Genomic DNA, 24,901 nt, shown 5'->3' with positions numbered 1-24,901 from the left:
CACTGAGAATGGAAAGGAGGTTAAGGATAACCTAGAGATGGCCCAATATCTAAAGAAGTACTTTGCCTCAGTCTTTAATAAGGCTAATGGGGAGCTTAGGGGTAATGGAAGGATGACAAACGGGAGTGAGGCTATGGAGGTGGATGTTACCACATCTGAGGTAGAAGCCATACTTGAACAGCTTAATGGGACAAAATCAGAGGGCCCAGACAATCTTCATCCAAGAATATTAAAGGAACCGGCGCATGAAATTGCAAGCCCGTTAGCGAGAATTTTTAATGAATCAGTAAACTCAGGGGTTGTACCGTATGACTGGAGAATTGCTAACGTAGTTCCTATCTTTAAGAAAGGGAGAAAGAGTGATCCGAGTAACTATAGACCTGTTAGTTTGACATCTGTAGTATGTAAGGTCTTGGAAAAAATTTTGAAGGAGAAAGTAGTTAAGGACATTGAGGTCAATGGTAATTGGGACAAGTTACAGCATGGTTTTACTAAAGGTAGATCGTGCCAAACCAACCAGATCTCCTTCTTTGAGAAGGTGACAGATTATTTAGACAAAGGAAATGCGGTAGACCTAATTTACCTCGATTTCAGTAAGGCATTTGACACGGTTCCACATGCGGAATTATTAGTCAAATTGGAAAAGGTGGAGATCAATATGAGAACTGAAAGGTGGATAAGGAACTGGTTAAAGGGGAGAGTCCAACGGGTCGTACTGAAGGGTGAACTGTCAGGCTGGAAGGAGGTTACTAGTGGAGTTCCTCAAGGATCGGTTCTGGGACCAATCTTATTTAACCTTTTTATTACCGACCTTGGCACAAAAAGCAGGAATGTGCTAATAAAGTTTGCGGATGACACAAAGTTGGGGGGTATTGCTAACACAGAGAAGGACCGGGATATCATACAGGAAGATCTGGACGACCTTGTAAACTGGAGTAATAGTAATGGGATGAAATTTAATAGTGAAAAGTGCAAGGTCATGCACTTAGGGATTAATAATAAGAACTTTAGATATAAATTGGGGTTGCATCAGTTGGAAGCAACAGAGGAGGAGAAGGACCTTGGGGTTTGGTAGATCACAGGATGACTATGAGCCGCCAATGTGATATGGCCGTTAAAAAAGCTAATGCGGTTTTAGGATACATCAGGCAAGGTATTTCCAGCAAAGATAAGGAGCTGTTAGTACCGTTATATAAGGTGCTGGTGAGACCCCACCTGGAATACTGTGTGCAGTTCTGGTCTCCCATGTTTAAGAAGGATGAATTCAAACTGGAACAGGTTCAGAGACGGGCTACTAGGATGATCCGAGGAATGGAAAACCTGTCATATGAAAGGAGACTCAAAGAGCTTGGCTTGTTTAGTCTAGCCAAAAGAAGGCTGAGGGGGGATATGCTTGCTCTTTATAAATATATCAGAGGGATTAATATTAGGGAGGGAGAGGAATTATTTAAGCTTAGTACCAATGTAGATACAAGAACGAATGGGTATAAACTGGACACTAGGAAGTTTAGACTTGAAATTAGACAAAGGTTTCTAACCATTAGAGGAGTGAAGTTCTGGAACAGCCTTCCAAGGGGAGTAGTGGGGGCAAAAGACATATCTGGCTTTAAGATTAAGCTTGATAAGTTTATGGAACGGATGGTATGATGGGAGAGCCTAATTTTGGCAATTGATCTTTGATTATCGCCAGATAAGTATGCTCAGTGGTTGGTGATGGGATGTTGGATGGGATGGGATCTGAGTTACTGCAGAGAATTCTTTTCTGAGTGCTGGCTGGTGAGTCTTGCCCACATGCTCAGGGTTTAGCTGATGGCCATATTTGGGGTCAGGAAGGAATTTTCCTCCAGGGCAGATTGGCAGAGGTCTTGGAGGTTTTTCGCCTTCCCCTGCAGCGTGGGGCATGGGTCACTTGCTGGTGGATTCTCTGTAGCTTGAAGTCTTCAAACCACAATTTGAAGACTTCAATAACTCAGGCATAGGTTAGGGGTTTGTTATAGAAGTGGATGGGTAGGGTTCTGTGGCCTGCTTTGTGCAGGAGGTCGGACTAGATGATCACATTGGTCCCTTCTGACCCTAGAATCTATGAATCTATTAATCTAGTGCATCTCCTGGGCACAGGCAGAGAGAGGTTTCCAATCACAAGCTTTAAATATGGATGACGCAGTTATATCAAATCAAAGGAATTCATGTGACACTTCCAATCTTAAATGTGATTGTAGGAAATATGCAAGGCACAGTAGCTGGGGGAGATCTCTACAGCCTTTTTGGGGTACTCTAGATAATTCAATTTTTTTTTGTCTTTTAATGACTCACATCACGGTGACCCTCCTTCAACCAAGAAGGGCTAGATGAGACTCCCTTGGAAATCCAGCAGTGCTTCTCCTAGCACATCTTCATGGGGTGCTGCAAAGGCACTCTGTCTCTGGGGCTACACATGCTGTCTCTGCATCTCTTACTGTTTAGGACTGGGACCTGGCTGTCTTGTGTGGCAGTGCAGACTAAATACATCAGTTTTAATGTGGTTTTAATTGACATTTCTTGCTACAGTGTTCTTTTTATAAACATGCAAGAGGCTGTTTCTGCAACTGATGAAGCTGATCATAAATTATTCTGTGACAATGATGCTTTGAAAGAGAGGGGAAACTATCTGTAAATTTCAAGCAGGACAGACATGTGCCAACTAAGAGTACCTCTTGTGTGGGTCTCTCTCCAAATTGGCTTCCGTGGTAACTTTAGTGAGAAATCTTGGTATCTCGGGAGTTCTCTGTTCTCTGGCTACCGTCTTGGGAAATGTGAGTGAATGTGCCCTAGTTGCTTGAAGCATAATTGTTACAGATGATCACAGCAAAAATAACATTGGTCTTTATAAGATAGAAAAGGAGCGCATCCAATCAACCAACCAGCCAGAGTGTTAATTAAATCTAGTGAGGGAAGTGAAGGCATAAAGAGGTCTTGTAATAAGCGGGGCTGAGTACATCTTTTTTGATTAATGATATTGCCGAGTGGATTAATTAGGAGACCATTTCAGATGCTACCTAGAGAGACCCGCTCAGCTGACAGAGTTGTCTAATACTTCATCAAGGGAAAACTGAAATAGGTTTCTTTATGAAGACTTGGACATTTCTCCTTTCCAGTGACTTGGAAGAAATATTAAGCTGTGAAGCAGATGGCCTCTGGCAATAAGAATCTCTAATTAGGCTGTTTACACAACACATAGTGAAGGCAGAACATTTCTTATCTAGGATCTGTGGGGATGTACCCACAAGCAAACCTTTCCAAGATGCATGTTCAGACTGAAAGCTGTGAAATTAGGATGAAGCTAACTCCTCAAGCCCAATAATATCCCCCATTCCTCAGGTTCGGTCATTGACTGTGCTCTTTCTCCCTGACGTAATACCTGTTTTGAGATGGGACCAGTTCACATCTAGTTTTAGTGAACATCAGGTGGGAGGCAGACTTTGGACAAAGCATTATTGAGTGGCTAAATGGCATACATTGTTGACTGATATCAGGCTGCCTTATCTGAGCTGCTGTCATCTTCATTAAACACCTTCATAAAGAAACAAGGGGAAAAAGCTGCAACGTGGGAGCCACCGCAGAACACTCAAAGAGAATCTAGGTTTCTGGACATTTTACTTTCATTTTCATTGTTTTCATTCTACTAAACCTTTCACTCCCAAGATCTCCAGCATGGGGCTCTCTTAAACAAGTGAGGAGAGTTCATCAGAGCTTGCTTTGTGATCAGGGACTCCCATTTCTCTCTATTTACTAGACAGGGAATTTCCCTTACACTAGACCAAGGGATGTTTTTTGTTTTTAACATATTGATATCAAACAAATTTAAACTGATTTCACAAGAGCCCCTGCATCGGCTCTTATAGCTCTCCGTCACCCCTACAGGACTAACTCATGCTTATTAATGCATTTTCCTACTGATAACATTGAGTACAGTAGTACCTCAATGATACGAACACCAGAGTTACAGACTGACTGGTCTACCAGACACCAAGTGAAACCGGAAGTAACCAATCCGGCAGCAGCAGAGTCTCCCCCTCTCCTCCTCCAAAAAAGCAAATACTGTACTGTGCCTTTATTGCATTTTAAAAGTAGGCACATCTGGGCTGGCTCGCCCCACACCCACCCACCCCTACCTTGCAAACTTAGCTGAATCACGCACACAAAACAAGCTTGCAAACTTAGCTGAAGCCTGGCCTAGAATATCAGCTGCTGGATCTGGAGCCCAAAGTGTGCTTTGTTCAGAGGTACGAACATTTCGGAGTTATGGACAGTCTCCATTCTTGTGGTGTCTGTAAATGAGGTTCTACTGTATGCACCAAGCCAATGTCTCACCTCCATTAATGCATACCAGAACTGAGATTCCCAATTATATACTAATGAATTAGTAACAGTACCTAGTTCCTAATAATTCTGCTAGACCCCCATAATAATATAGGATGAGTTATATGGGATCAGCATAGATCCATCTAGCCCAGCATCCTAACTCTCGTTCAACATTTACATAATACTTTAAGGGAAAACAGAATCTGCTCTTCTATCTGATATACCTGGGCTTGGATGTTCAAAAGAACTTAAGGGAGTGAGGTGCCTAACTCACATTGACTTTCAGTGGATTTTGGCACCTAACCTATGTCGCTTCCTTTGAAAACCCCAGCCCTGGAGAACTGTGCAAAGCTATCCAGGAAGTGGGGATGAGGAGCGAATGGCAGACGGAATTCCTTCCTGACTTCTCTATGCAATCCATATATGCCTTGAAGCTTGAATCATCCCAAAAGTATCCACCTCATTTTTTCTTGCCAGTGATGGGCCCTGTAATGGGGTTTACAAACCCCATACAGAGCACAGGCAGAAGAGAGAGGAGAGCCTTCCCCACTTACAGGCAACCACACTGACCACACCTCAGCACAGCTGCCAGAATTGCCAATCATGGAGACATGCACCAAAAGCAGGGAACAATAAGGAAAACCAAGCTCATCTATAAAGAAAGGAGAGCAGAAAGAGAAGAGAGGCATATAGCTATATGGGTAACAAATAAGTACAGTAAAAAGCTTCAAATTTTTAAGTGAGATATTTGATAGCAAGCTCACTTGGAAGATCATATTAAAAATATTAGTGATAAGTGTAAAGGCAGAATCAACTTACCTAAAACTATTTTTGGAACTTCCTGGGATAAGAAAGCAGTGCTAATGCTATACAAATCGCTAATAAGACCAGTTATTGACTAGAGGTGCCTGGCTTTCAGTTGGGCATTGAAAGTGAATTTGAGTAAGCTTGACCCAATCCAAGCTCAGATGTTGCAAATTGCATGTGGTGCCTTAATCACAACACTGCTGTGTTACTACAGGTAGTGCTGGTGAAATGCCACTTCCTTTAAGAACGACGCTTTTAGATGTAACCGTTTGGACTAAAGTCACTGGAAACACTAAGCTAATAGATGATGAATGCTGGGAATTCAGTGGTCAAAATATGGGGTGAAAACTCAGAATGCCTCATGTAAGTAGAGTTGAAGCATGGACAAAGGATTTGGGTGAAAAGAAAGACCTAAAAGAGGTTAAAACCTATAGTTTTGAGAAAATGCATTATAATTGAAAAATGATACCTCTTGAGGTAGATATAGAATTGTACAGGAAAATAAAATTCCTTTCCCTCTTTTAAAAGGTGCAAGATACAGCAAATCAATATGTTTCTGATAAGTGGGGATGCTACTGCCAACTGTACACTGATGTCTCCAAGGTGTAAGAAAAGGAAGAGTGGGAACAGCCTTCTGCATTCCTTCACCTGGAATCAAGAAAGCTGTAAGGATATCAAATTGGGTAGCCTTTTTTTGCTGGCTGAACTGGCAGGGATAATTCTGGCATTAAACTGGATCATAGATGTGCACCCACCTGCTGTGGTCATCCTCTCTGATTCCTTATTAGGATTAGTGATGACCAGAAATGGCACTTCAGACAGCAGAAATTATATTCTTAATGAAATATTATTGCTATCAACAGAATTGGCACAGTTGGGTGTGATAGTAATAGCATGGATACCAGCGTGTGTAGAGGTGGCAGATAAAGTGGCAAAAAATGCTGTCAAATATGAGCAATTTGACTGAGAAATCCCTTTAAATAAACTGGAGTTTAAAAATCTAATTAAAAATGAGTTAATAGAGGAATAGCAGGAAGTATGGGCAAAAGAAACAGAAGGGAACAAACAGATATGCTCCAGGGTCAAAAATGCTGATATGCTCCAAGGCCCTGAGAACAAGAGTGAAGTGGCTCTATTTCAAATTTTAACTGGTCATTGTGGCTTAAATAGTAATTTGTTTCTATTTGTGGGATGTGCAGGGTCCAGGAAATAGTTGATCATCTGTGGGAGATCAAAGAGTGCTCCATCAAAATCGGGTATTTATATGAAAAACTTAAGAGGCTTAAAGTATAAACATTTTCACTGCAACACCTAGTAAGAGCATCAAGAAAATGGGGCCCTCTGAAAAAAGCAGTATTGCAATTCTTAAAGAATACTGGGAAAGATGAAAAACTTGAATTCTTGAATTATCCATGGTGGTAGTCATAGACCGCTTGGCTGTGATAGATTCAGCTAGTGAGTCTGCTGTGCCATGAGACACGAGACGAAGAAGAAGAAAGCCAGAAGAGTCTGGGATAACAGAGGATCAACAGTCCCACACCAGACCACCTCTAGGGAACGGATAGGGAGGTAAAGGAGGACTGAAAGCCAAGGAGCTTAAAGGCTGATTCATTTTCGGTTAAATTGATAGACTGGGATAATTTCTGCTGAATGAAAAGTTGGGACACCAAAAAGGGGATTGCACAAAGAGCAGCTGACAGACTCTCACAAAACCACCACTAGATAAAGTAGTACAGAACAACCATGCTCAGATTTTGGTAGCCCATGATTTTATATGCAGCACAATGATAGAAAACTTCCCTTCTAAGCAGACGGAGTTAAACCACTTACACAGGAAACATGCCTACTAGAACAGCCTCATTAACATCCCTTCAGTATCCTTCACTATCAGTCCTTTCCCAGCTACTCCTGCTTGTCCAGCCACTTCTTTATGCTAGGCAGTGGAGGATGACTAATGTGCTACTACAGAAAAAGAAGAGCCTTTAACTGGCAAGAGCATTGTTATAGAGCAATAATGCTATTTTTGAATTATAACATGCATTTATTTTACACATCCAACCGTACGCCTGTTTCACTGTACCCTTTTGATTGTATTCTGCCGTGTCACTGATCAAGGTAGAGTTTTAAATCTGATTGAAATATATAGTGGCCTGGCTCTCCATTTTGTTACATCATTTTGTTACATAAATGCCAGTATTGCTTCACTGATATTTAAGTGGCCTGTTCTTTTTTTTTTTTTTTTAAGAGATGCTGAGCATCTGAAGTTCCCACTGTCGTCAGTGGGATTTTTGAGTGATAAGCACTTCTGAAAATTAGGTCACTTACATTTAAGTGACTGAATGTAAATTTAGGAGCCTCGCCTAAGGCACCCAGTTTTGAAAATTGTAGCCTCGTTCTACTGACAATGACATAAACTAAGAATTGCTATTTATCAGGAGTTTCAGGGCTGTGGTTACCTTAACAGCCAAAGAGAACTTGTGACTATTATGAATCTGATCCTTTCCTTTCAACCTGTCAGAGATTATGTCAACTCTGGGTTTCCAGAGTATTTGTGCCTCTGAAATATTCAGTCTGCATATCCTGTATGTAACTCTCAGCCTGTATTGCCTATTTCTAGAAGTGTACGAGTGAGTCTTGTTAGTGGTGCTGAAGTGTTTTGAGATCCTCAGCTAGCAGACTATAGAAGTAAGCATCATTATTTGAATTTGTTTCCATGAAACAACCACACCAGTTTAATGCCACTTTGAACCTTGCTGACTCAGGACGCTCTTTGTGGTAACCATTTATGTTTACACTCTTCAAGTGTCTTATCAATGGGAAATCATTTTTGAACAGGTGTTGGGTTTTTGTTGTTGCTTTGGATTGATACATAGTGGGTTTTTTACACGTGCAACATCAGTGCAGCCATTTGAAAATCTACCTATGTGTCATATTCTTTTTGATAACGCCCTTTACTAATCATTGTCTTGGGGGACAGGATGCATTCCCACATATAATTATCCTGTCTCCGTTCAGACTTCAGCAGAAGATGAAATGAGTACTTTTCAGTCATCTTGAAGCAGTCCGCCGGCTTCCAACCCACACTCTAATTTCAGATGTCAAGATTCCTCTGTGAAGCTGAAATTCTGTTTTCAAAGAATAGGAGGGAATCACATATGAATTAGGAATAAGCTCATAATATCAGTGTTTGATGTTTAAATGCATAGTTGATTGTGCAGTTTTAGTGTGTGTCTCTGTCTATATTATGTATAATGACCTCCGCGTGCACACATGGGTTGTCAGCAAGGTTTGACCCTTTTACACCAAAGCATTGTCCACTACTGCATGAGCCAGATCAACTCCATCAGCTGGTGTCAAAAGTAGGCTGTTATACCCTCAGTGAACAGCAATTAAAGGGAGACATGACACACATTTTGCCTCTGTGTCACATGTACCCTACGTATTTATAATCCATGTATACATGTGTGCACATATTTTAGCAGAAGTGAGTAACCTATTTAAAGTTACATAAATGTTTCCATTTGAACACCCTGTTCTCAGTCACTCATATCTCAAACTTTTTGATACTCAAACTGTCACTTTTGTGAGAACATTTCTTTAAGAGAGCCATGCTTGGGAGTCAGCTCCATCTAGCCTGACTGAGCACAAGGAGCTACAGTGCTACAGAGACTCGTGGAAAGTGGTCAGACTTTGCAAATGGTTTAGTCTTACTTCTGATTAATAACCATCTCCCTCAGCTTTGTCTAAGGCTTCTTCATAAGAACTCACAAATATTACAACTTTAATGCCTGAAATCATCCAAAGGTGAATATTTTTAGGAATTCCAACAAGAATAGCTCAGGCATTTTTGAATACAAAGGGAGTGGATAAAACATTCTTAGAAAATGCCTGTGACTTTATTTTTTACCGCTGTGGTACCAAACAGCTAGAAAGCTGAAATTTGTCATGGAGATGGCCCTTGTTGAGAAGACTTCCATTGAAAATCCTCAGGAACCTTTCCTTCATCTACTGAGCCTCTTATACGATAAGAGGGGCCCAGATCCTAAGGTCTGCAGGAGAGGTACTGCTGACTGTGTAGGGTGTCAAGACTTTCTGAGAATGTCAAGCTGAATAGTTCCTTATTTATGAAATTTCTTCTTATTTTTTAATTTCAACCATCCCATCTATGTACATAAACAGTAAAGATTAAGAGATTGTTATGTGTGCATGGTTGCATGCTCAAAAGTCAGGGAATATTTTTAAGGCTGTTTGCACAATTTTGATTCCTTCCTTTTGTGTATGTGTATTATGGTATAGTCTTTAATTACAGGATTATATACTGTTCCTCAAATACAAATGCAGTTTTTTGTTCAACCTTAAATACCATGTATAGCATCTTCTACATTTTTTCATTCTTGAGTACTTACACTGCTTTCATTAGCCTAATGGTTTAGGCTGTTTATAGACTTTTTGTATGAATTCCTTTCTCTCGAGTCCCACTGAAGTCAGTGGATCTCAGTGTAGGCACAAGGATTTGGGCCATAGCTAGCAACCATGTATTACACAATACATTTTTTAATTAGCAACACCTCCTTCCTTGGGTGACTTTTAGAATTAAAAGGGCTCCAAAAAGAAGTTTTCTATCACTGGAAAAGGGATGCTCCCAGTTATCCAGTTGCATAGAGCACACTTGCTTCTAATCCTTGAAAGTCCCAAGTTATTGAAACACCATTATTATAGGTATAAAACTGGTTTAGGAAATATTAGAGGTTTCTAAAATACAGTTACCGTTTTCCTTTGCTTCCAAGTCATGCACAGTTGGATTCTGAGTACTAAGGTGGCCTGGTTTCATAGGTGGAGAAATATGGAAATAGGGCCAATAAAATAATTCAGAACTTTCTAAAACACTTCTAAAATAGCTTTTCTGTAAAATGTATCATATATGGAGTGGTGTGATGAACAATATAAAGGCTTTATTGATGCTCCTTTTGAAGTGATCTGCATAACTTGCTTGTCGCCTAATAAAGCCTTTTCACTACACCACATCATCTTGTATTCTGTATAAAATACTTAGAAACCCACACTCAGAATGCTAACATTGGATAGTGAGGAAAATAACCATCTGATGGCTCAACCCTGCAAGTAGTTAAGCATCTTCTACTCCCAGCTAAGGGCAGGTCTACACTTAAAATGCTGTAGTGGTGCAGCTGCACCGCTGTAGCACTTTAGTGAAGGCACTCTACTCCCATGGGAGAGCTTCTCTTGTCAGCATAGTTAATCCACCTCCACGAGAGGCGGTAGCTATGTTGACGGAAGAAGAGCTCCTGTCATGGTACAATTCCCCACTCTGAACCTTAGCGTCCAAAAGATGGGGTATCAGCATGAATTCCTCTAAGCTCAATTACCAGCTTAGAACCTGTAGCGCTGCCACCAACCAGGAATTCCAGTGCCTGGTACACTCTGGTCCCCCCCAAACCTTGCCCGGGGACCCCCCAGACCCAGACCCTCTGGATCTTAACACAAGGAAAGTAAACCCTTTCCCTCACTGTTGCCTCTCCCAGGCTTCCCCTCCCTGGGTTACTCTGGAAGATCACTGTGTGATTCAAACTCCTTGAATCACAAAACAGAGAGGACAATTCACCTTCCTCCCTCCTTCTCTTTCCCCCTCCCAGACTCTTCCTGAGAGAAAGTAATCCTGCCACAGAGAGAAATCAGCCTCTCTCTCCCTCTTCCCTCCTTTCTCCCCACCAATTCCCTGGTGAATCCAGACCCAGTCCCCTGAGGTCTCACCAGAATAAAAAAACAATTAGGTTCTTAAACAAGAAAAGCTTTTAATTAAAGAAAGAAAAAACAGTAAAAATTATCTTTGTAAATTTTTAAAAAATGGAATAGGTACAGAGTCTTTCAGCTATAGACACTGGGAATACCCTCCCAGCCTAAGTATACAAGTACAAATTAAAATCTTTTCAGCAAAATACCAATTTGAACTCCTTCCAGCCAAATACACATTTGAACTTCTTCCAACCAAATACACATTTGCAAATAAAGAAAACAACCATAAGCCTAACTCGCTTTATCTACCTAGTACTCACTAGTCTGAACTTATAAGAGCCTGTATTGGAGAGAAACCTGGTTGCACGTTTGGTCCCTCTGAGCCCCCAGAGTGAACAACAACCAAAAAGTAACAGCAGACACAGAAAACTTCCCTCCCTCAAGATTTGAAAGTATCCTGTCCTCTGATTGGTCCTCTGGTCAGGTGACAGCCAGGCTCACTGTTCTTGTTAACCCTTTCCAGGCAAAGAGATATGAAGCACTTCTGTTCTATTAACTCTTACTTATCTGTTTATGACAGCTCCCGTCACATAGCACTGTCTACACCGGGGATGAGGTCATTATAACTGTATCACTCGGGTGTGGATTTTTCATACCCCTGAATGATGATGTTAAACCAATGTAAATTTATAGCTGTACTATTGAAGAGTGAAGTCCTTAATGGAGACCACATAACCTTTCTAGCTTTGATGATTGATTGTCTCAAGAAGAGGCCAGTGAATTTGCATCACGGTGGTGTTTGAGCTAAGGTGATGCTCTTGCTGGTGGCTTGGCACCCATCTGGAGGACTGTGACATAACAAGAGCACGTCTCTGTTACAGATATTTCTAAGGGACCTACACTGTAGTAGCGAAACTCTTTAATCCGTTCAGCATAGTATAAATTCTGATTTGGGGCCCATGTATTTTATTTGCAGAGGTGGGAAGATATGTAACTCGTTATGGTTACTTAGGAGATTGGATTCTAAAATCAAATACAACCCAAAATTTATATGCTATTTATATTTTCAAAATATAATATTAATCATTTTGTAATGTAACACTTCAGTTTCCTTTTTGTAACTTTAATTGGGGATCAGAAAAAAACTGTGATCTATGCTAATTGGAGATGGCAGTTTGTAACTGAGTAGTTGGCGTGAAATAATAAGATGGGTTGCATTGTGTTGCGGAATCAGGCAATTGAGGAATGAATGCTGTACTGTCTTGTGGAAGCGAATCTAGGCATACACTCAGGTATGAGGTTAACTCTCTTTTATCAGCAGAGTTCGCTCTGCACTCTATCTATTTGGTCACAACTTCCAGTAGTGTGGAGATTCTCAGATTAGAATATGGGTGCCTTAAAAGGACTAATCATTGCACATTTATATAATTAAATAGCAGATCTTTATAGAGTACCTCTGCCTAGCTACATTGCAAGTAGCTGTGCGCTGTACTGCTATGCAGTTTGAGGTTAGAAATGGATTCACAAGCTTTTGACAAGTTTCAAACTGGTAGCCGTGTTAGTCTGTATCAGCAAAAAGAATGAGGGTACTTGTGGCACCTTAGAGATTAACACATTTATTTGGGCATAAGCTTTCGTGGGCTAAAACTGACTTCTTCAGATGCGTGGAGTGGAAAATACAGTAGGAAGATATATATATAATATGTATATATACAGAGAACATGAAAAGATGGGGGTTGCCTTACCAACTCTAACGAGACAAATCAATTAAAATGGGCTATTATCAGGAGCAATCACTTTTGTAGTGTCTCCAAAGGTCTGTGAGAATGAGGGATCATCCTTCAGGATAGGTTGTAGATCCTTGATGATGCACTGGAGAGATTTTAGCTGGGGGCTGAAGGTGACGGCTAGTGGTGTTCTGTTACTTTCTTTTGGGGCCTGTCCTGTAGTAGGTGACTTCTGGGTACTCTAGCTGTCACCTTCAGCCCCCAACTAAAACCTTTCCAGCGCATCATCAAGGATCTACAACCTATCTTGAAGAACGAAGGACAATTCCTCATTCTCACAGACCTTGGGAGACAGGCCAGTCCTCGCTTACAGACAGCCCCCCAACCTGAAGCAAATACTCACCAGCAACTACACAACAAAAACACTAACCCAGGAACCTATCCTTGCAACAAACCCCATTGCCAACTCTGTCCACATATGTATTCAAAGGACACCATCATAGGACCTAATCACATCAACCACACCATCAGGGGCTCATTCACCTGCACATTTACCAACGTGATATATGCCATCATGTACCAGCAGTGCCCCTCTGCCATGTACATTGGCCAAACCGGACAGTCTCTACGCAAAAGAATAAATGGACACAAATCTGACATCAAGAATTATAATATTAAAAAACTAGTTGGAGAACACTTCAACCTCCCTGGTCACTCAATTCTTCAACACAAAAAGGTTCAAAAACAGACTCCAACGAGAAACTGCAGAACTGGAATTAATTTAATGACACCATCAAATTAGGCCTGAATAAAGACTGGGAGTGGATGGGTCATTACACAAACTAAAAACTATTTCCCCCATGCTAATTTTCCCCCTACAGTTACTCACACCTTCTTGTCAACTGTTTGAAAGGGGCCATCTTGATTACCCCTACAAAAGTGATTTCTCCTCCTGCTGATAATAGCCCACTTTAATCGATTTGTCTCATTAGAGTTGGTAAAGGCAACCCCCATCTTTTCATGTTCTCTGTGTGTATATATATATATATATCTTTCTATTGTATTTTCCACTCCATGCATCTGATGAAGTGGGTTTTAGCCCATGAAAGCTTGTGCCCAAATACATTTGTTAGTCTCTAAGGTGCCACAAGTACTACACAAGCTTTTGAATGTATATCTGTTTTCCTTCATCAAAGTGTTGCATGAATGGTTTAGCCAGGTGGAGAGGAGCTGGTGAGCTTGCTCCTTGAGGTGAGAGTGCTGGAAGGCCAAAGCTGATAAATCTCTTCATGGATGAAGGCAACAGATCCACGTTTGTCAATAAGAGCAGTTACTGCAGGAGCACAGGGTAATGAGGAAAGGTCTTATTTACTCTGCAGCTGCCCTTACAGGGAAAGATGTTTAAAGGCAGCTTTGTTCGCAGTATCTTGAAATCCCAGTGCTCCAGTCTGGTATAATGGACTGTGTTAGTAAGCACTGTCACTCGTACACTTGCTAATACAATATGATATTAGGAGATGATAATTTGCATACCATCCAAGAATAATCTTATTTTATATAAATGGGAATAAAATCCCTTTAAATATTATTAAAAGGATGAGCATTACATTTGGCTTCACACTTAAAACAGATACAGGGTGAGCCTAATAGACGTTCAGAAAGACCATAGACTGGAAGAGGTAGGATGGGGAAAGTGGTGATTTAAAGGAATATCCCCAAAAAGTTGTATACTCAACACCTTCCTGAGGGTTCTAAGAGTTCCTTTTGAAACACTGTGCATTATATCTGAATACCTTTCCCAGACCTGAAGAAGAACTCTGGGTAAGCTCAAAAGCTTGTATCTCTTACCAACAGAAGCTGGTCCAATAAAATATATTGCCTCACCCACCTTGTTTCTCTGTTATATCAAAGAAATTTAGTGAGGTGGCTGGGAAAGATTGCATATCTAGAAATGCTGTTTTTTTATTGAACCTCTGATACAGTTGAATGCATGCCAGAGAGGAAACAGCCTAATGAGCTTATTCAAAGGTGTTGAAATAAAGATAACTAGAATGGTGATGAGGGTTCACACCTTTTACTCCAGTCTGTCAGGAGTATAAACTGGGAAAGAGCTATAGAGGTGGGGAAGCATCTCTGATGGCCAGTGGAATGGGTCAGATAGCTGTCTCTGCCAGCACCTTATGATCTAGCAGCAAACGCTGGAAACATAGACAGCCTCTGAGGATGTCTTACAGTTTACTTTAACAAAAATAGTAACTACAAGATTTTACCCTCTCTAATCTGTCTGTTACCCAGCCCTATGTTAAAATACCCTAAATAAGGACCTAAAATAAATAGACATTGCCCTCTCAGGCCTTAACCCAAGAAAGAAAAGATGAAAGCTTTATATCAAGGGCCATGCAGCCCCTTGCCTGTCCTTCGTGCGGTCCTATCTGCAAAACTGTCACCACCACACACATTTGTCTAGCAGCGTCTTGTAAGTCTGGGCACCAACAGCTATTTAAACAAACACCTGCATGCAAGGGAAGCGTCTTTCCCTCCTGTTGTGCCCTACCTAATTTCTATAGGCCATCTTTGCCTTCCCTAACCTGATCCTGAAAGTTCCTTGATGACTTTGCATGCCATCCTATGCTGTTTGTCTGGCTAGAAGTCTTATTAGAGTAAACCAAAACCTCCAGCCACTCCCTGAATTCAGTCACAAGCAACTTCAAACAATCTTTAAAAATTGCAAAGGCATGGTTGACATGTGCCCTTGGGGCTGCTTGGGCATAGTGATAAACTCTTCTTACCACCTAGCAGAATAGACTCTTATGCTCTATGAGCCTGGACGCTTAAAAGGGTTGTTGGGATGGGTCGAAGAAGCAGGCAGCATTATCTCCTGCAAATGGTAACCAATCTTGTTTGTCTTAGCAATTGGCTGACCAAGAAGTAGGACTGAGTGGACTTGTAGTTTCTAAAGTTTTACATTTTTTAATTTTTGAACGCAGTGGGTTTTTTTGTACATAATTCTACATTTGTAAGTTCAACTTTCATGATAAAGAGATATTTGTATGAGTATCTACAGTACTTATATGAGGTGAATTGAAAAATACATTTTTTTTGTTTTTTACAGTGCAAATATTTGTAATAAAAAATAAATATAAAGTGAGTACGGTACACTTTGTATTTTGTGTTGTAATTGAAATTAATATGTTTTAAAAGGTAGTAAACATCCAAAATATTTAAAATAAATGGTATTCTGTTGTTGTTTAACAGCATGATTAATCGTGATTTATTTTTTAATCACTTGACGGCCCTAGTTATTAGTATTCTGATCCCCAGATTCCCCTGGAAAATCCGAAATAAATGAGTATGTACTCACACTGCCTTAGAAATGGCAAATGTTTGTGTTTGCTTCTTGAAGTAATGATCTTTGTTCCCTCTAGACATCTTGTTTCATATTTAGAGGATACTGACCATTGAAATTTACCATCTACAACCAATACAGAGCACCTTGTTGGGAGTGTTGTGATGGAAAGAGGAAAGGAAACCAGAGATCTTCCTGTTGTGTATAGACATTCAGATTTACGGGACTCTAAGAGAAACTTAAGGATTTGGCTATAAGAAAACTCCAGGCTTACTCTGCTCTGCAGCCCAAATATTAGAAAGAAGAGCATTTTCACCATTAACCAAAAATACATCTGAACATCAAGTTGTCTGTTTCTGTTTTGTTTTTGTGACTCCTGTAGCAGCATCCACCCTGAAACAAAGGTGAACCCGTTTGCGACACTAGAGTAGTGGGAGAAAGCCAGTGTCAAAGGCCATAATCCAGCTGTAGCATGATCACTAAAAAGAGCTCCGACCTTTAATATTTAAACACAGCATTTAATTTTAAAAAATTGTTTTCAGTGTAGTGTAACAATGCTAAAATAACTGCAATAGAATTGCAAGCAGCCCAAAGTACATTCCTTGTTTCAGGAAGATGGCTGCCCACAGCAGGAAGCTGAAATCACAGTTTGTAACAGATTTCACATGTAATTGAAGTTTTGGCTTATGTTTGAAAATTACAAAAAGAATGTCTATTTACTTCTTGCACTTTAAGACTCCTAGGCAAAGGCTTTCTCCGCTAACTGGTTTTTGTTTTGTTTTTTTGGACAGAGGTAGGTTTCTTTTTTTCTTTTTTTAAATTATATAAATGTTTCATAGTATTTTAGAAGACTGTCTGCCACATAGAAAAGAGTGTGTGTGTGTGTGTTCTTTTGATAGTGTGGCAAGAGGTACCTGTATCCTTCTTTCATTTACTTCCCTTTTCATGTAATTTGTGATTCTTTTTTGTAATGTAGCTCTCTACTGAAGCCATATCAATACATTTTATACAACTCAAACTAATAATTCATAACTCCAAGATATCATGCGTGCTAATCTTGGACTTCCAGCTTTTATTTTGCCATAACATACTGTTGTGTATTTGTCAAGCTGGGATTTAATAAAAACTCAGAATAGCAAATAGCAAAGGCCAAACACAGTGAATTTAAATGATAGGTTTATTATTTTATCATCCCGTATCATAACACCCAGTGTTTGTTATATGTTGTGAAACAATATGCAACTGCAGAACAATTCTCCTCTGTACTCTGCTGACACATGCAAGCCTCTTGGTTCTACATTAGTGTTGCTTACATGTGAGGCTTATGTTCTGTTATAATTACCCTACTGCAAGGTTGGAGGAAGAATTAATCTTATGCTTTTGGTAAGGAGAGTCATGTGGAATGGGGAAAGGGAGACACAAGTGAAGGCATGAGGCCAGAAGTGTCAAATTATTTAATAAAAGAAGCTACTTGCTGGAAATGCAGATTTGCATTTGAGGTTTCACTGATGGTTTGGGATTCTGTCCCTCAACAGGAGTGAGAGTCAGTATTGTCAATCCTAAATATCAATAAACCATGAGTCAGACCCCCAAAATCAAGAGATTTTGAAAAAAGAATGAGTCTTAGATTTTTTTTATTTGCCTTCTGATTTTTGAATCTTGAGAAATCGCATTTTCAAACTTTTCTGCACAACCACAATGGCAAGAATCTTCCTTTTTATCTAATCGAAAGCTGAGGTTCTCATTTAATGACATGACTCCAGAAGCTGGAGCTTTTAAACATGCCAAATATTGGAAGACGTGTGACAAAATCCTGAGAGTTGGTGACACTGTGATGAGTAGAAGATTAAGTTGCTTCCTGTTGTGCACGTAATAAATTCACAAGACAGTGATGGTTTCCCAGATGATCTCACTATTCTGAGTTTTCAGGGGCTGGAGGGGAATAAATGGAAAGCAAATAGCATGTGGAATGGAGAAAGAAGGAGTTTTCCATGCTATCATTTTATTTATCACTAATTACAACCTTGAGCTCTGGCAAACTAAATGGCAAACTCATTACTAATGTCAAAGTTCAAAATGTGCTTTAATCTTCCCCTTATTCCTCTCATTCATACATAACATTGTGGGTTTCAGTGCCCCTTTTCGTGGTTCTTTCCAGGGCTATCAAGTTGTCCTTGATAGGCATGGAAATCCATCTCACTAAAGGTACTATGATTCAAGAGGTCAGAGCATTGTCTGGATCTGCAAACAGGGCCCATAAAATACTGCTTAACAAAGGGCTCTGTTGCAATGTGAAATGTTTATATATATACTATATATAGAGAAAGTGCCTGGATGTCAGCCCTGAAGAAGGAGATGAAAGTAAAGAAAATAAATGCACTGGATTATTGAACATCTGACAGAACGTTAAGGGAAAAGGAAAAAACTGCAGTTGCTTCTGCTTTATGGGGAGCTTTCTCCACAACGATTTTTTGTTATTTTTGTAAATTTACTCATGGTTACGTCACTGTCAAGCTTAATAAGAGTCAAGGGAAAATGTTTGAGGTTCATACTTTCTTTCCTGTTGGTTTTAAACCTTTTTCATCCTAACAGGACCTATGTGTATCCCAGCCACAGTTCTCAGCAAGGTTGCAAGTTTTTTATTTGAATAGGTTCAGCTGAAAGGGTAGAGTTTTGAATGAGTTTGGTGCTTGTGAAAGTGCTTGTGTTAACAGTCTTCAAGGTCTGGTCTACACTACGAGTTTATCTCGAATTTAGCAGTGTTAAACCAAATTAACCCTGCACCCGTCCACACAACGAAGCCCTTTATTTCGATATAAAGGGCTTTTAATATCGATATCTGTACTCCTCCCCGACAAGGGGAGTAGCGCTGAAATCGGTATTGCCGTTTCGAATTAGGGTTAGTGTGGCCACAATTCGAGGGTATTGGCCTCCGGGAGCTATCCCACAGTGCACCATTGTGACTTCTCTGGACAGCAATCTGAACTCGGATGCACTGGCCAGGTAGACAGGAAAAGCCCCGCGAACTTTTGAATTTCATTTCCTGTTTGCCCAGAGTGGAGAACTGATCAGCACAGGTGACCATGCAGTCCCAGAATCAAAAAAGAGTTCCAGCATGGACCGTATGGAAGATACTGAATCTGATCTCTGTATGAGGAGATGAATCTGTTCTATCAGAACTCTGTTCCAAAACATTTGAAAAAATCTCCAAGGGCATGATGGACAGAGGCCACAACAGGGACTCAGTGCAGTGCTGCGTGAAACTTAAGAAGCTGAGACAAGCGTACCAGAAAGCCAAAGAATGAAATGGACACTCATTGAGAGAGGGGCAACTGACGACTGTAGCTATCCCACAGTTCCCACACTCTCTGAAAATCATTTGAATTCTTGACTGAGCTCCCAAAGCCTGAAGAGTCAAAAACATTGTCGTGGGTGTTCAGGGTATATGTCATCAGCCCCGCTCCCTCCCTCTGTGAAAGCAAAGGGAAAAAAATCGTTTCTCGCCTTTTTTCAATGTCACCATATGTCTCCTGGATGCTGCTGGCAGATGCGGTGCTGCAGTGCTACACAGCAGCATCCCCTTCCCTTCCCTTGCCTTGCAGACAGCAGACAGTACAGTAGGACTGGTATCCGTCGTCGTCATCCCATGAGTGCTCCTGGCTGGCCTTGGTGAAATGGGGGGATAACTGCCACGGTAGCCCAGGAGGGGTGGGGTTGTTGCAGGGGCACCTCCTAGAATGGCATGCAACTCATCATTTCTGCAGGATGTCTGGGGCTCTGTCCTGGAGCATCCGTTTGCCTCTCTGGTTCTTTAGTAGGCTTGCCTGATATTCTAGGCAGGACTGACTCTCCATTAGACAAAACTTAAAGAAGAGAATGACCTGGGGAGTCATTCCCATTTTTGTCCATGCACCCCCGACCAACTGTACCGAGGCCGGCCAGGAGCACCCATGAGAGCAGCAGACGGTACAGTATGACTGGTAACCGTCTTTGTCAACTTGCAAAGCAGCAGACGGTACAGTAGAGCAGGTAACTGTCTTTGCTAACTTGCAAAGGCAAAGGGGATGCTGCTATGTAGCACTGCAGTACCAAGTCTGTTAGCAACATCCAGTAGACAGACGATGACAATGAAAAAAGGATGAACAGGCTCCATGGTTGCCGTGCTATGGCATCTGCCCAGGCAGTCTAGGGAAAAGGGCGCGAAATGATTGTCTGCCGTTGCTTTCACGGAGGGAGGATTGACTGACGACATTTACCCATAACCACCCGCAACAAATTTTTGGCCCCATCTGGCATTGGGATCTCAACCCAGAATTCCAAGGGGCGAGGGAGACTGCAGGAACTATGGGATAGCTATGGGTTAGCTACCCAGTCATAGCTATGGGATAGCTCCCCACAGTGCAATGCTCCAGAAGTTGACGCTAGCCTCGGTACATGGACGCACACCGGCGAATGAATGTGCTTAGTGTGGCCACGTGCCCTCGACTTTATACAATCTGTTTCCAAAAATTGGCTTCTGTAAAACTGGAATAATCCCGTAGTGTAGACATACCCCAAGACTGAAGTCCCATACTTCTTCCCAAGACAGATCCCTAAATTATTGCATGTAGGTCACAGAAAAGCTGTTTTACAGTAGGAACTTTCACTCACTACTGATCTAGAGTGGTTACAAACTGGTAAACTAGAGGTGCTAAATTCCATATCCCACTGCTAATTCCCAGAGCCTGCCGGTCCCCTATGGTATATTAGTTGCAGAATGCTGGCGCACTGGCTAAATCTACTTCATACTTTATTCAGTGCTCACTAATATTTTTCAGTAACCCCCTTGGTAGAATCCAGCAGACCTGTGCGATTTTTCAGTCTTCCAACTCAATCCTCTCCTCAAGCCCCACACAGGTATCCTCTTAACCATGATGGCAAAACATTATTGAACATACTGTAGTAGTTTAACAGATCTATTTTCTACTTGACGGGTGCATGAAATCTCACCAACACCAATTAGAATTGTACCAGTACTCCAGTACTCATAGACAGAAAGACTGTCAGTATATACAGGACCCATACGAGTCTGTTATTACCCTTTTCTACTTTTGGACTGAAGAATTGTGTGCTTTTGTTCCAAGTATTCTCAGTTTAGGGGAAAATTCAGAAGTGGTAACTGCAAATAGAGCACTTATGTGAAACTCAGTTTAGTGTTTTTTTAATTTAATATGACCTACTAAGGCAAATTGCAATTATCCAGGAACAGATAATTTTCTGTTGCACTTGGAGGTACAGGGCTGGCCATATTGAACCAGATCATTAATTCACCATGACTGATATCCTGTCCCGAATTGCAATCAATACAACATGTTACTGTTTATCTAGAATTTTATATCATGCCCATCACCATGCTCTTTGAAGGCATAAAAATGTCTTGTGTTGGCCACCACTGGAGGTAGAATATTAGTCATGTGATGTACCCATGAGTTGACTTGATATTCAGAGTCTTGAGAATCCCGATTGCTGTCAGAAGTTTTCTATTCTGTCTGCATGTGGGCAGCCACAATTTGCCTTTTAGATCCCTCACAAATCTCTCTCTCTCTCTCTCTCTCTGTCTCACACACACACACACACACACATATTTAAAAAGATAGGGAAGTGAAATCCTGCTCCCCATAATGCACCTCCAGCAGGACTCTGTGCACTCCATGGCACATTGTCATCAACTTGTACAGCGACAACAACCCCTAATTCTTATAGCCACGTTAACATATTCTGTTGCCATGAAATACCCTTCAGACCATCCTTACACAAGCATACATAACTGTAATGATCAGCTTATGCCTGGATGTCTGAGATCTAACTGCCTTTTAATATCGCTGTAGTTGACCACCATGTAGAATAAGAATGCTGTGATGAGGTGATACACATTCCAGTCTACCAATTTAACTCCACGATTGCCACTCTTTGCTGTTGGCAAATTTGCCCAGAAGCACGAGGCTAAACCTCACCTGGTTGTTTACAGTTATCTGGAGAGACCAGATGGAGTCCTATGAAAAGAAGGTTTTCTAAAGCAAGCCCGTGAGGTGTGTTGTTTCTTAGCATTTTACCCCTGTTCTCGTCACATGTTGAATTCCTCGTTTATGTCAGACCTATTCTGTTTTTATGATAATTATGTCTGTTTTCTGAAGTTATGATCAAAACATTAGTTGCTGCCAACACCAGCTCTGCATTTACATAAGATTTATTTTTCAAAAGGAACTTTCTGAGAATGAAGGGCTCAGACTTTCTTACAGCTGTAAAATTAATCCTGCTGTAAAGCATAGCTTATTACTTGGGAAAGAAATCTTTATTTAGGAATCCTTTGGCTGGCAGTAAATGAATTCTATCATTCTTATTTTTGTCCTCGTTTAAGAAAAGTCACCCATATTTAGTCCAATCAATGGCCACATTAGAAGACCAATGTGCTACCTAAATCCATCTTAAAAGTTTGAGGGCCACATTTATTTCATTTACTTTGCCTGAAATGAAGCAAGTTTTATTTGCTCTGTTTTTTAATACAGACAAGCAGATCACGTAGGCTATGAGTCCTGGCATACAGTATTCTCTCTTGTCAAGAGGGGATGCTCCACCATGTTGCATACTGGAATATGTCGTTTCCATAGGCTGCATTTTTTATGTTAAAAATGAAGGCAGTTGTGAAGCAGACTGCAGGACTCCAGACAGCTGGACTTGACCTGTGGGCAGTACTAGGACCATCCCAGTATAGGCCTATGAATGGGTGTGCAGTAGTATGAGAAAACATTTGATAATGCTGCCCACTTCTTAGTGTAGCAAAGGTAGTTTCTCTTTTTGGAGTGACAGGGCAGTTTAAGAAAAACGGCTTTAAGGTTTTGGCTGTGGCTTGACTTGGATGAGGCACTGAGAATTTTGGGAGGTAGACTAGCAATCTCGTTCCCTCAGATCGAGCTTTGCAGAGCAACATGGGCTTTTACATAGTGTGGTGGTCCAAATCCAAGGGATTGATTCCCATTGGATAATACACAGTACGGATTAAGTGCACATTCGATCCTTTCGACTGTGCCGTGCAGTTGACTTACAGTTTTGTGCTGCTGCTGCAACCACATATAATAGTAAACCAGGAGCAGCTCATCAAGTGCCCTGGTGAGTCTCTCTGAATAGCATCACACCTATGTGAGACCCAACCACAGCTCAGCATAGGGGTGGGTATGGGCCAGGATAGCAGGATATTTAGCAGATCCACTTAGTGAAGGTCTTGACTCCTCCAGGATACCTGGGGCATCGGGGTGGGAGGTGGAGAGGAGGAGTGATGGAGAGCCATTATCCTGGATGCTGATTGCTATAAAATTGCTGATTGAGTGCCAGAGGATAAATTTGACATGAAATGGCAGGGGAAGGGCTCTTTCCTGAAGTACCCATTTCTTCTCCATTTGACGAGAGAGAGACACAATGGATCTGTAAAATTGCAATGTCCATCTCTCCCAATTCCCAGTGTGGTGTAGCACCCCACTGAGACATGAGGAAGTTTTCTGATTGTAAAAGGTCTTTTGTTAGGCTACGAAATGGCTGTTTAGTGAACAGAAAGGAGTTATAAATCTTCCCAAGAAACCTACTTTGCTTGTATTATTAAATAAAAAAGTCCCCTTTGATCATAAATCATTCAGTGTTCTTGCATTTTATTTCAACTAAGCTAATTGAAATAGCTGCTCACAGTTCAGAAATGCCTCCCTTCCACAGATTCATCTTAGTCTAAACTAGCCAGAGCTCTACTCCTCCTTACAGACTGGCAGCCACCTTCGGGGCCATAAAAGGTACTACTCCTTCTTCCATTAAGCATGACAGTTTTTTAAATGAAAGCAGGAGTGTCACTTCAAGGCCCTGTGAAGCTTTTCCATAGCACTTACTGAGAAATGCAGATCCAGATGTCTAAAGTGGCTGTCCACCAGCACTGCATAGTCAGCTGAAGTGTTTAATGGGGTCAGGTCCTTTGTACTCAGGAAAGCCAGAGAAGACCAATGTGCTACCTAAATCTAGCTCAAGATAACTAAGCACGATCTGCCAGTTTGGTACTCACCAAAATGGTGAGCCTGGACACAACTAGAAGATGCCGAAAGATGACAACAGTCACAAGCTGTGGCCAAAATTATTTCTGCTGCCAGGTCAGTTTGGGGTGAGGAAATATGTAGAACTGGAATTCCGGTGCAATCGGGTGGGCTTCCAAGAGAGAATCTGTGCAGAGGAGCAATTCATAGAGATCCCAGGGCTATCGCTGCCTGCCCTCATTCTTGTTAGCAGTAGTAGTTTTGAAAACCTTTCACTTTTCTCAAGGGAAAACAACCCTTACCAGCTTGGAGCAGCAAGTCTGAATCGAGGCTTATCCTGTAGGGTTGCTTAACAAAATGTATATCTTTATTAATCAAATTACAAATGTAATTAATTCTGTTGAATTATTGTAATTGGAACGAAGACAGGCACGTGGGGAAAATACCTGGAACTAATGAGCCTGAATTTTTTTTAGCATCTGGAGTTGAAGTAATTTTTAGTTTCAATGTAGAGAGCAAAAAATAATTTGAATACAATTAATTCCCCATCTCCTATGTTGTAGCTTTAATGTCTTTTAGCAGCAACCAAAACAGGAAAAGACTGTGTTGCCATCATCTTTCTTTTGTGTTAGCTCTTTCTTACCTGAACTTGGAGGTGTGGCACAAAGGCCCCATGACAGCGTATTAGACTGTTGCTCCCTTGCTGCTGGGTCCTCATTGCTCAAATGCCATTTGCAATCCTATTTGCCCAAGTTCCTTCTCTACATACTCGTGTATCTCATATGCTTTCTCCATCATGTGGGCATCCATTGTCTCTTCCCTTTCAGGGTTACCGATTCCTTTGTTCTAGTTTCAAGAGAGCTTTTAGCTTGTGCTGAGTCTGA

At 41.1% G+C, this 24,901-nt stretch overlaps 1 protein-coding gene across 7 annotated transcripts in view; it reads left to right on the top strand.

The window, feature by feature from the left end:
• The window catches only part of LOC115650270 (transmembrane protein 263-like), a 351,659-nt gene that overhangs the window by 188,333 nt on the left and 138,425 nt on the right, over positions 1-24,901 (top strand). Inside the window, exon 1 of one of the 7 annotated variants that reach the window (XM_030559968.1) lies at positions 9,063-9,208. The exons of the other annotated variants lie outside the window; for them this stretch is intronic. Within the exon in view, the coding sequence (XP_030415828.1) occupies positions 9,094-9,208 (115 nt within the window). The 5' untranslated portion in view covers positions 9,063-9,093. Of the gene's footprint in view, positions 1-9,062; positions 9,209-24,901 lie in introns of those variants that run through there. 7 annotated transcript variants of the gene reach the window in all.

This window comes from Gopherus evgoodei, chromosome 4 (genome assembly GCF_007399415.2).
Source record: "Gopherus evgoodei ecotype Sinaloan lineage chromosome 4, rGopEvg1_v1.p, whole genome shotgun sequence".
Lineage (NCBI taxonomy): Eukaryota > Metazoa > Chordata > Testudines > Testudinidae > Gopherus > Gopherus evgoodei.
This window is presented reverse-complemented; position numbering and strand designations above follow the sequence as displayed.